Below are 13,318 nucleotides of genomic sequence, written 5' to 3'. Positions count from 1 at the left end.
TTCATGTGAAAACTTTTAAACATGGAATCAAAAATATATTGAAACTGTGAGGATCAGGCCTGAACCCGGTTCTGCTGATCAGATCACATCACCCACCTGGTACGTCTCCATCCTTCAGTATATTCAGTAATCAAACTAACCCTGTGTGTGTGTGTGTGTGTGTGTGTGTGTGTGTGTGTGTGTGTGTGTGTGTGTGTGTGTGTGTGTGTGTGTGTGTGTGTGTGTGTGTGTGTGTGTGTGTGTGTGTGTGTGTGTGTGCGCGCGCAGGGCCGTTCGATGGCCGTGGTGTCACCCTGCTGGAGGTGTGCGGGAGCTGGCCAGAGAGCTTCGGCGTGCCGCGGCACAACATGGGATCAGCAGACGCCAGCGATGAAGGCCTTCGAGAGAGACTGGCCGACGCCATGTCTGAGTCGCCCTCCAGGGACATCGTGGGCTCGGCTACAGGTCAGAGGACGATTGACACACCTGAAACACACACACCAAAAGACACACCTTTCACATGAACACCTGGCCACACCAGTTAAATGTGTTTTATTCAATCCACGATTCACTTTTCTCCTCGAGGTTGTTCTTTCAGGCCTTTTCACCACAGTGACCTTGTTCTGGTTTCTTTAACCCACCCTGGTTCTGTTGTTGGTTCTTTGTTCAGTGTGGCTGAAAACACTAGTTGTTAAAAACAGAGGAAGGACTGTTGAGCTGATAAATTTACTGAAAGCAAATCTGATCTAAAAACAAATACAAAATAAATCAGCTGTCTTCGTACGCTGCTCTTTCTGAGGACATTTGTGCAAAAGAAATCCAATTTAAAAACATTCCTCAGACCATTTCTCTGTTTTTCTGAGAGCAAACTAACGTGTCCCTGCTCACTTTTCTGTGACAGATATTCATGCAGGAGGTTATGACCTTTGGGGCTCCTACCAATCACAGACAGATGAGGAAGTGATGCTTAAAAAGCTTCAACCCAAATCCAGACATCCTTCTTGGCATGTCTGTAAAAGCTTTAAGGAACATTAAAGGATAGGTTCACTGTTTTTTAGTCTGTCCTAAAACAACAGTCATGTACGTATGAAAATAGAAACAGGGGTTTGCTTATTGTTACCATTCCTCTTATATTTAAACTGACGTGAGGCTTCAGCAGAATGAATTAAACCAATCAAGTGGATCTCTTCTGAAGTTCAATTTAATTATAGTCTTTTTAATGCAAAATTATGTTTGTAGGAACAAACTGAATCCCCTCTTTTTGTGTGTACCCATCCCCCCACCCACCTGATATTTTTATATACTCTCGTTGACTGGGAAAAAAAAAATCACCTTTCAGCACGTCGTCAAGCTGCTGGCGTTCATTAAAACAATTTAATAAATACGCAGGAAAAATCGCTCTGGTGGACACGGTAGGTAGCTGCAGCGCTGGCAGAGGGTCGGCCGGTTTAGGCGCATGCTGATTGGTTAAAATGAACCGGAGGTCTACGCCCAGTAGGATGCAACGCCTGCAAACGATTCCCTATGGAGGGGGACCAGACGCACATATTCACGGAGGGAAATTGGGTTCTGGTTCGCACCAGGCTACTTTTGAATGACAGGTGTGAACATGAAGGGGCAAAACTTGTTTTAATGTTACTATGAATTCAAACTGACAGTAAAAAGTTTACGTATTAGACGTAAAATGGTGTGATAGATTTGTAGCAGTGGGTGTCCTGATGCTTTAGTCTGGGTCACTGTTTAGTTGTTTTATAAACCTCATGTAGCCGAGTGTCTTGTTAGGCAGCCTGACTTCCTCTCTGTGGTATTACCCAGCATGCAGTGCTGCCAGGTCGAAGTTCAGTCATGGATCACCTGGACACTGGGAGGATGTTCTGGTTGTCTTTTAGGGATATCTGCACATGCTTTGCTTTACTTTAAGGTTTGCCTTCCTCTCTGTGTATCTCTGTGTGTGTGTGTGTGTGTGTGTGTGTGTGTGTGTGTGTGTGTGTGTGTGTGTGTGTGTGTGTGTGTGTGTGTGTGTGTGTGTGTGTGTGTGTGTGTGTGTGTGTGTGTGTGTGTGTGTGTGTGTGTGTGTGTGTGTGTGTGTGTGTGTGTGTGTGTGTGTGTGTGTGTGTGTGTGTGCGCGTGTTTGCAGCAGACATGCCGTTGGCCCTGACAGTCCAAATGGTTAACTCGTTTAGGAAGCAGCAGTGCCCCCCCCCCCCACCCCCCCCCCCCCCCACACACACACACACACACACACACACACACACACACACACACACACACACACACACACACACACCGCCCCTTTCTTAAGTGAACAAGAGCTCCTTTGATTTAAATGTGTGTGTGTATGTGTGTGCGTGGTGTTGGAGGGGGGGTTCCACAGAGTCAGCCACAGGGGTGGGGTGTGGTGGGGAGGGTGTTGGGGTAGAGGAGTGGGGGGGGGGGTCACAAGGCCCTAATGGATTTAGCATCGACTATCAGACCCCCCCGCTCCTGCCCTCTCCCCACCGACCAACCGTCCCTCACCCTATCCAGCCCTGTCCTTCTCTCTCTCTCTCTCTCGCTCTCTCTCTCTGTCAGACTTAACCTCATTTGTAGCCTCTCTCTCCCTTTTCTCTCGCTCCCTTTTTTCTCTCGCTCTCTTCTCATCACTCCTTTTCACTGCTACCCCCCCCCCTCCTCCCCCCTTTCATTTCCCTCTCTGTGTTTCTTCATTAGATTAGATGTTGGAGACTCCCGGACACTACTAGTCAGTCACTTCTTGTTCCCCCCACCCGCCGCCGCCCCCCTCACCGCCCCCCCCCCCTTAATGCAACATAAAATTCATTACTGATCGCATTACATCAAAATACAGCCGTGATACATACACACACACACACACACACACACACACACACACTCACGCTGTCCTGCACCCTGAGCCGTGCTGAAGACATCATCCACGGGGAATGTGATGGACTCGTTGGTTCCTCCGTCCATTCATACACACAGAGGCCTCAGTCTCTGTAGGCTAATCTAATAGCACAGCACTTCTCACTGTAACATATAGGAAATGTTCCCGTGTCTGCTGTGAGGAGCAGAGGGCCGTGTAGGAGTTGTGGTTTTGTGAAGAAAAAAAAAGAAACGGGGCGCCCGGTTGTGTCCGTGTCATCCATCTTGGTTTGCGCATGATGGATGGATTCGGTTTGTTCAATAACCTGTTTATTGAAGAAGTGGTCCGTATTAATCCAGGCTACACGTGAATACAGATTAAAGGGTTGGTTCTCCCTAATTCAAACAAAAACACACTGAATTTTCTCAGTTATTCATGCAGCCATACAGACAGCGTAGTTTTAATTCTCTTATCTCTCTGTCAACACAAAGAAATACACTTGTTCTTTTGAAAACTGTTTTTTTCGAGATGTAATTTTTTGAGTAACAAATCTAATCCTATTCGCCGACCCTGTATTGGGAGTGAATGGGCACGTCAGCACTTTACACACCAAAGTAACGAGAAAATGTCAAACACTGTAGGGAGAAAAAATAGTGAGCAAATAGAGCAAGTAGCACTTTAGAAAGACCCGTAACATTCAGTGCTTTTCAACATTTTAATTTGACTCCATATCAGTGAACATGAACATTATCATTCAGCGTCTCAATGAGGTTCAAATACCTTTTAACAGACTGGGATTAAAACAGAAGCGCGAAAATAAGAATTCAAGTATAATATTTAAATTAATACTTAAAAGAAAAAACTGAATGTGAAACCAGTAACTCTAAAACAAAAAATGGGAGAAAACATAAGATTTATTGATTAATTAACATAAAATGCATTGAGACAGAAATAGTCACAAATAAAACATCTGAAATCATTGAAAGGTAATGTAATATGTTTTTAAATTGAAACATGAAAAATGTCCACATGTTGCCGTGGTGATTTGTGGAGTGTAAACAGACAGGCTATGTAAAGTGTTTTTAACAACATCTGTGAAAATGAAACCGAAGGTTGAAGATAGATGTACCGTAGGGAAAGACACGTCCATCTGAGTTCACCATGTCTGTGTTTACCTGGCGAGACACAGCAGGAGGAAGAGGACTCATTTACAGCACACGTCTGCATCGACCGTCAGGAAACGCGTCTGTTGGCCGTCTGCAGCCGAACAATCACGCACGTCAGAAACTCCAGAATTCATTAGAACTCAAGATGAAATCTGAACGCACCAAAGACTTCACATTGTGAGACATCACCAGTAATAGAAGCCATATTAAATGTGTACATGAGAGCCAAATCCATCTTCAGACCTCAAGATGCAGATGAATCAGTAAATTGTGCACCAGGCGTTTCATGGTTCTTTGTTTTTTGGGGGGTTTCTTTGATTCGTCGTGGTATTTCTACACAAGCTTTGGAAATATTGTTAAAAAACATATTCTTGGCCCTGATTGCTCAGATCTGATTTCTTGTGGCTTTCTATTGGAACGAGGCAACAGTCCACATGTCAACTGGACCACATATAATCCACACATGATACCCTCCCTCCGGGTCAGCAGGAGGTAAACATGACGGGGTTTGACAGAGTTGTGGCATTCAATTCATTATTTACATTTGCTGATATTTTCATGTTAATATATGTACACTTAAAGGGTTTCTGCTGTGACTTGAATTGTGTGTGTGTGTGTGTGTGTGTGTGTGTGTGTGTGTGTGTGTGTGTGTGTGTGTGTGTGTGTGTGTGTGTGCGTGTCTTGGCGTGAGACTTAGATGGGCAGAGGCAGATGGTATCTTGCTCAGTGTCTCCATTTGCTCAGAGCTGTGGCTACAGCGCTTCGACACACGCACACACACACACACACATAAACACACAACACTGGAGCAGGGAACATAGACCTTGAACCTGATTGCAAACACACACACACACACACACACACACACACACACACACACACACACACACACACACACACACACACACACACACACTCACTCATACCTCAAATCCCCCTCATCTATTTCTCTGTCATATGTTTCCAAGCAACTGCTGAGTGAATTTTCTGCAAACTTTTCAAACTTTTATTTACAATTAGTTTCAAGCCCTGTCTATGTCATTATTTATGCAATCCCACTGCTATTCATCACAGTTTTGTTTTCATCGATAAAAAAAAACGTTTGCAATATGATAACTCACAAAAGTAGATTTGGATGGAAACACAGCAACAAACAAGACATGTTCTCTCTGTGAGTCTCCTCACACACTCAGAGGATTCAGAGCTGGAATGCTCGCTGATGTAACAAATCACCGTCTCTCTGACATTCTCCTCCAGCACACACACACACACACACACACACACACACACACACACACACACACACACACACACACACACACACACACACACACACACACACACACACACACATACTCTTTTGCAGATTCACAGAGAAAACAAAGCCTCTAGTCAGGGTAATGGGGCTCTCACGCTAAGGCCGAGACCCGGCGTCGCCAGCTCGGGGGGCAGGTGACACTCACACAGAGAGATGGACGGATGGACGGAGGGAGAGAACAGAGGATGAAGAAGAGGAGGGCAGACAGTCACTGACGACTAAAACACACTGGGGCTGAAATTAGATTTGGCTCCAATGATATAATGTTGCTAACTAGATTTGGCTTATTGGTGCCTGCCCAACATAAATTCCATTGAAGCCATATGGAGAGTGGACCGGTGTGTCTCAGCTGAGAGCGGCTCAGAACAACGCCACTCTTTATGTTTGTTTACTCGCATCATGTCATTTCACAACATACCATATTTAGGAGTATTTTTATTTTATCCATTTTTGTTGCTGAGTGCTTGTAGCCGTGGTGTCGCTCACTGAGCATCGCAGGACTTTTTCAAAGAGCGCCGTGTGTTTACAGCAGGAAATATGAACCATCCCATAGTAAGTTAGTGGTGTCGTGTTAATCAGCACCAGAAAACAGCTAAATTGATATTTCCACTTTGTATGTGCGGCTCACAGGCCTGTCTGTATTCTAGGTCATCATTTCATCATTTCATCAGTACCATGCTTGTTAGTATGATTTTCTTTTCTTTTTTCAGGATTTAACTTTTGTTTGGACAAATTGCAAAAAAATTCAGCATACATACAAAAGCATAAACTGGCCTTTTGATTACATTTTTGCTTTGATTACATGTAGTTGTGTTTGGGGCAGCGTTGACTGACGCCTGTTTCGTGCTCCGTACCAGCGATTTTGGTTAAAATCTGTCATCAGCTGATATTAAAATCCGCCATTCATCTTTCCTATTTCCATACCACAGAAGTCTCAAAAATGCTGGAGTTCAATCTCGGTTCAAATACAGGGCTGTGCATGCATCATGTAGCAGAACTGAAATCCAAACTGTATATAACTGTCCGTCATATACACATATACACTCACCAGTTACTTTATTAGGTACACCTTGCTCGTACCGGTTGGACCCCTTTTGCTTTCAGAACTGCTTTAGGTGGGCCAAGAAAATATCCCCCCACCACCACCACACCACCACCAGCCTGAACCGCTGATACGAGGCAGGATGGATCCACACTTTCATGTCGTTGATGCCAAACTCTGCCGACCATCTGAATGTGGCAGCAGAAATCCAGACTTGTGAGACGGAGACGTTACTCCGATCTTCTCCTGTCCAATGAGCCGGTGTGAATCCAGCCTCAGTTTGCTGTTGTTAGCTGACAGGAGGACCCGGTGGTCTTCTGCTGCTGGAGTCCATCTGCTTTAAGCTTCCAGGTGTTGTTCAGATCTTCTCGGTTGGAACGAGTGCTTATTGGACATACTGTCCTTTCTATCATCTCCAACCAGTCTGACCGTTCTCCTCTGACCTCTGACCTCTGGCATCAACGAGGCATCATCACCCAGAGAACTGCGGCTCCCTGGGTATTTTCTCTTTGTTGGACCGTTCTCTGTAAAGCTAGAGATGGTTGTTGGTGAAAATCCCAGTAGATCATCAGTTAGTGAAATACTCAGACCAGCCCGTCTGGCTCCAACAACCTGCCACCTTCAAATCACTGAAATCACCTTTCTTCCTGTTCTGATGCTCCGTTTGATCTTCAGCAGCTCGTCTTCACCGTGTCTACATGCCCAAATGCATTGAGTTGCTGCCATGTGATTGGCTGATCAGATATTTGTGTTAACAAGCATCTGAACAGGTGTATCTAATAATATATATATATATACATATATATATATATATACACACACTCACCGTCCAGTTTGCCAAACCAGAACTTTTTGTATACAGACAGATGAGGTGGACCCTTTACTTTAGTGGGATTAATCCAATTATGTTGACCCAAACAATTTGGAGTAAACCTGTTTAATGATCAGAAATAAGAACAAAATGTATCTTTCTTAATGTCCTTCAAGTCTGTAGATCCAGAACAGTATCAGCAGTGCAATGTGAATCCAGTTAATTCTACTTAATGACTCTTAAAAGTGATTTTGAGTTTTATTTATGAGTTATTAAATTGATTTTTTTTTTTTTGTAAATTAGCTGAGTGAAGCCAGCACCCATCCTGACGCCAATCTGTCTCAGAAACCTGTTCCTGTGTGTCTTCAGCAGGATGGTCCTGATGTGAGTCGTAAACGAGTCCCTTCGACCTTTCATCACGAGTCACAGAGTGAAGATGGAAAATGGCCAAATATCCTGCACTTTTATTTGTTTTTCATGTGAATGCGCTGCGGTGTGTGTGTGTTGAGTGTAGTTTGTTTGATTGATGAGGTAAGGGTGCGCGGACCACCCACACCCACCAGGTCTCACACAGCTCAGTTTCTTAGATCCCAGCTCAAAGAAACGGGGAGTAATAATAATAATAATAATAATAATAATAATAATAATAATAGTAATAATTGTAAGACTGGCCGAACAGCACAGAGCTCAGCTGGTTCTCTCAACGCCCGACTCAACACAAATATTTAGGGGAGTCTTATCAGCACAGAGAGGCTGAGAGCATTTCCTCTTCTCTCTGTGTGTGTGTGTGTGTGTGTGTGTGTGTGTGTGTGTGTGTGTGTGTGTGTGTGTGTGTGTGTGTGTGTGTGTGTGTGTGTGTGTGTGTGTGTGTGTGTGTGTGTGTGTGTGTGTGTGTGTGTGTGTGTGTGTGTGTGTGTGTGTGTGTGTGTGTGTGCATGTGTACCCCTCTCGTGTGTTTATATTTGAGCTGTAAATGTGCGCTTGTGTGTGTGTATATGTGTGTCAGTGACTGTGTGGGCCTGTATTTTATTAGCTATACCCTTCACATACATGTGTTTGCAGAAAATGCACGCAGGCGCTATAGTTGTGTGTGTGTGTGTGTGTGTGTGTGTGTGTGTGTGTGTGTGTGTGTGTGTGTGTGTGTGTGTGTGTGTGTGTGTGTGTGTGTGTGTGTGTGTTTGCAATTGTTGGAGTTTGTGTGTACATGTGTGTCGATGGATATGTGTTTCTATCAACTACCTAATATCTGCATGTGGTTTCCCAGGTGACCGGCCTGCGCTGCCTCTTAAATGTTCTTATTATTTATGGGCCAGCAGGCGGAGGTCTAAACAGTCACCCTGACTTAGTAATTGTCCGTTTGCTGTTGGAGCCCTGACTGCAGGCTTCTGGCTCGGTGACACACTATACGTATGCTTTGGGAGAGCTCCAGTGCACATCTGATGTTATCACTTCAGAGAAAACATTCGTGTGCTGCTTCGTATGTGTGTGCAACTTCTATGAAAGATAAAGAGAGTTTGAAATCGGAAATATCTGTTGATGTAATTTCTGGGTGAAGATTGAGAGTTTCCTCCCTAACGAAGAAATTGTGTTCATGTATTTGTGAACATATGTGAGCGTGTTGGTTTTAGCACTCGATCTACAACAATCTTAAAGAGACGCCGCGATGTTGCTTATCTCTCTAACGCCATTTACTAATCAATATTACATTGGGCAGCATCGCACTTTAATAGCTTGCTATTTTTCCATTTGGACCAAGAGTTCATTTTCCATTTGATGAATGCGCAATATATATTACAATAACCTATCAAATATAAAGCTTTATTGTTTTAATGTCGCTGGCAGTTGCTAAAAGCCTGTAATCTAGCGTATGCATCTAACTGGTGTTGGTCTCCTAACTGGAAAATGCAATACATTACTCATTACTGTTACTCATTTCTAAAGCACCATAATTGCTTTAGTTATTAGTCCCCGTGGGCTCGAATTGGTTCATATACTCATTATTTTTCTGTTGAAATGTCCAGATTTGGAGCGTCTCGTCAAAATAACCTGCAGAAGTTCTCTGTTGTTCTGCACCTCTGAGGTCGTGACTGGGACACTGCTGTCAGCATCATTTAAGTTTCAGTGAGGAGCCTTTCCACCCTATAAGGTCAATGTCTTGATTATTATAATCAGACAAATGGGAAGTCCCATTTCTGCCACGTATTCATCGTGTTTTGATTTTAAAGTCCGTAATGGTCCATAAATGACTGAAGTCTGCATTTATGGGACTTTATTTATTGACTTTGTGTTGAATGTAAATAGGAGAGTCAGAATTATAGGTGATTTCCACGGCTTGACTCTGGTGTTACGGTTATAGAGGTGTATGAAAGCCACATATATAATAATTGTACTGGCTGGTGTTTGTTACGCTGTTGTAGCTGCAGGTAAGCTGCGTCATGCTGTTTTAGGTGTTTCAAATGATGTTGGAAAGCCCCACTCGTGCACACACACTTCATATGACTGGAAATATGACTGTATGAAACTGTACCATTTATTTGTACTTTATCTGCATTTTCTAAGATTCACATCGATACGTAACACTGATCAAGGCCTCGCACACTCACCATGACACCAACCGTGTTATTAGAAATAATCTGTGACACAGAGGCAGATTTATGCTTCATCTTTCAATCTGTGGCCACTTACCAGAAAAAATCTCAGACCTTTGTGTTCCTATTTTAGGGACTACCCATTTTAAATGTAGACTTTATGTTGGCAACGTCTGTCTTTGAAATCAACATCAGTCTACTTTTTCAACAAGAAGAAAAAACAATCTTTGACTGTTAATTTAGACCAGTGTTGACAACAAGGTATCAGGACCATGTGGTTGTTTGACAAACGATGCAATCAAAGTATATTCAGATGTACTCTGTGTCCAAATACATACGCTGTTATCACAGCTAAAAGAAACAAGTTCACATGTCGTCTGCAGATTACCAACACATTCAGGGCCAAGAATTAAAAAGGAGCAGTGGCAGCTTTCAGAATATCATCCATCAACGCTGAGTGCTGCTAGCGCTGTTTAGAGGAAGACAGCTAAACTTGTACTTCAAGATAATGTTCTTTTATTAAATGAAATCTTTCATATTGTCCTGATTGTAGATAATATGACCGTCCAGACAACCTTACAACAGCTGCTTTGAACATGTTGTCGATTGGCTTCTCTTGTCAGAACACAATAGTAAGTGATCTGCATGTGTCATCTCGCTCGAAGCCTGCAGCCACATCAACAAGCTGCATAGGAAAAAAACATCCTTTTTCCTATTATGTAAAAGTGAAAAGCCTCTTCAAGCTTTGCTATTATAGAAATAATTCCATAGAAAACCTCATTAATTGGACTATTAAGGAAAGTAGACTGTACGCCTGTTCAGACAGCTGCGTGATTTAATGGTCCTACAATACATCCTGTATTTGAATTGGCCGCGTACTCCTTTCACACAAAGCCACGCTATTATCCCAACGACTGACTGGTTTCTCTGCTATTCAGCCTTGTTTTAGTACTGATACCCATCATAAGAGCAACAACACACAGGGATGAGTGTGTGTGTGTGTGTGTGTGTGTGTGTGTGTGTGTGTGTGTGTGTGTGTGTGTGTGTGTGTGTGTGTGTGTGTGTGTGTGTGTGTGTGTGTGTGTGTGTGTGTGTGTGTGTGTGTGAGAGGAAGTCAGGGGTGTACAGGCTTGGAGGTTTTTCTTTTCCTATCAATCCGTCCCAACGTCTGCTGGCTTCAGCTCTAAACATACATACATAACCATACAGTGACACACATCAACAGCAGCAACAAGCACGCGAGCCTTGCACAGAACCAGCTCTGGTTCTGGCTGCATCGGGCCGGCCAATTCTCACATTGATATCACATAACAGAGGTATATGTGATCCAACTTCCTGCCAAATATCTATCATGTCTCACTGTGAGTCTTTATTTGCAACTAAGGCTGAGCATAGTTTGCATTTATTGTACATTTTTGATGCAAAACTTTTGTAGGGAAGGCAAACACTTTTCCACAAAACTCTTAAAGAAGCCAAATTTGTCAAATGTTGATTTTTCCTGAGAATCTTTACAAGAACTTTGCCTTCATTAAATACAGTCTATAAGCTGAAACTGAAAAATGACTGTTTAGCTCATGACTCTGAACCCACCAGATATTCAGTTGCAGGTTTTGTTACCACTCAGCAATAACTTACTGCCCGACTTCTTCCCACCACCTCGGGAGAGTCGCTCTATCACCGAGCTCCCAGGATGGATGAACCTTTCGGTGCTACTTTCTGCTGTGAACAAGTCTTGAGACTATTTAAATGAAATGTTATCTTATCATACAGTAATATTGTGTTACAGCACCACATCTTTCACTGTAGGATAATGTACTGTGCATTAATCGAGCTTTGATCACTGATGACTGCACCGCCTGTTGTTTTCCACCGTTATCCACATTGTGAAAGTGACAGCAGCTGAAATGGAAACAACATGACCAGAACAACTTGTTTCACTACGTTTACTTCAGTGACGATCAACATTTAGTGATAAACTCTCCTCGTATCTTCAATTCAATTCAATTCAATTCAACTTTATTTATATAGCGCCAAATCACAACACAGGTTATTTCATGGCACTTAACACATTAAAGTCCTTACAGTTGAACTTTACAACATTAAACAGAGAAACCAACAATTCAACAATTCCCACATAAGCTAGGAGGGAAAAACTCCTCTTTAAGGGAGAAAAACCTCCAACAGAGGGAAGAAAAACTCTGTTTAACAGGAAGAAACCTCCAACAGAACCAGGATCAGAGGTGGAGAACATCTGTTAACAGAACCAGGATCAAAGGTGGGCGGAGCATCTGTTAACAGAACCAGGATCAGAGGTGGGAGGAGCATCTGTTAACAGAACCAGGATCAGAGGTGGGAGGAGCATCTGTTAACAGAACCAGGATCAGAGGTGGGCGGAGCATCTGTTAACAGAACCAGGCTCAGAGGTGGGAGGAGCATCTGTTAACAGAACCAGGGTCGGAGGTGGAGAACATCTGTTAACAGAACCAGACTCAGAGGTGGAGAACATCTGTTAACAGAACCAGGATCAAAGGTGGGCGGAGCATCTGTTAACAGAACCAGGATCAGAGGTGGGAGGAGCATCTGTTAACAGAACCAGGATCAGAGGTGGAGAACATCTGTTAACAGAACCAGGATCAAAGGTGGGAGGAGCATCTGTTAACAGAACCAGGATCAGAGGTGGGCGGAGCATCTGTTAACAGAACCAGGCTCAGAGGTGGGCGGAGCATCTGTTAACAGAACCAGGATCAGAGGTGGAGAACATCTGTTAACAGATCCAGGATCAGAGGTGGGCGGAGCATCTGTTAACAGAACCAGACTCAGAGGTGGGCGGAGCATCTGTTAACAGATCCAGGATCAGAGGTGGGAGGAGCATCTGTTAACAGAACCAGACTCAGAGGTGGGCGGAGCATCTGTTAAAAGAACCAGGATCAGAGGTGGGAGGAGCATCTGTTAAAAGAACCAGACTCAGAGGTGGGCGGAGCATCTGTTAGCAGAACCAGGATCAGAGGTGGGTGGCCATCTGCCTCGACCGGTTGGAGTGAGAGGAGAGCAGAGAGAGAAAAGGACAGCATAGAGACAGAAGAGAAGAACTGTTGGTGGAGACGACAATCACAGAGCAGAGACATGCAGCTCCATGACGGGACATCTGGAAAAGAAAGAACAGAAACTACACGAGTGAAGGAACTGAATGGAGACTACAGATAATAAGAAGAAACTATGGGAGAGAAGAAGATGGTGAGGTATGAGTCAGTTAAAGAGTAGGAGGAAAGAAAAGAAGCTCAGCGTGTAACGAGGTCCTCCAGCAGCCTCGGCCTATAACAGCATAACTAAGGGTTGGTTCAGGTCTACCTGAGCCAGCCCTAACTATAGGCTTTATCAAGAAGGAACGTTTTGAGTCTAATCTTAAAGCTAGAGAGGGTTTCTGCCCCTCCAACACAAACTGGGAGCTGGTTCCACAGGAGAATTGTGACTATGATCTCAATAGCCGGCCTAATGTACAGACTGAAGTACACATGCATTGGACCACACACACACACACACACACACACCAT

General features: G+C 43.7%; 1 protein-coding gene and 1 long non-coding RNA gene across 2 annotated transcripts in view; both read left to right on the top strand.

Moving 5' to 3' along the window:
- The first annotated feature begins 270 nt into the window (after positions 1-270).
- The window catches only part of LOC138635322 (BCAS3 microtubule associated cell migration factor-like), a 32,238-nt gene continuing 19,190 nt past the window's right edge, over positions 271-13,318 (top strand). Inside the window, exon 1 of the mRNA XM_069722743.1 lies at positions 271-444. Within this exon, the coding sequence (XP_069578844.1) occupies positions 348-444 (97 nt within the window). The 5' untranslated portion in view covers positions 271-347. The remainder of the gene's footprint in view (positions 445-13,318) is intronic.
- On the top strand, positions 11,709-12,706 carry LOC138635331 (uncharacterized). Its single transcript, XR_011312121.1, has 3 exons — positions 11,709-12,007; positions 12,080-12,371; positions 12,553-12,706. It is a non-coding gene; the product is annotated as an uncharacterized lncRNA (long non-coding RNA).

This window comes from Brachyistius frenatus, unplaced genomic scaffold (assembly GCF_029030835.1).
Source record: "Brachyistius frenatus isolate BFR_SWC_R1_liver_20210118 unplaced genomic scaffold, ASM2903083v1 Contig_303, whole genome shotgun sequence".
Classification (NCBI taxonomy): Eukaryota; Metazoa; Chordata; class Actinopteri; family Embiotocidae; genus Brachyistius; species Brachyistius frenatus.
This window is presented reverse-complemented; position numbering and strand designations above follow the sequence as displayed.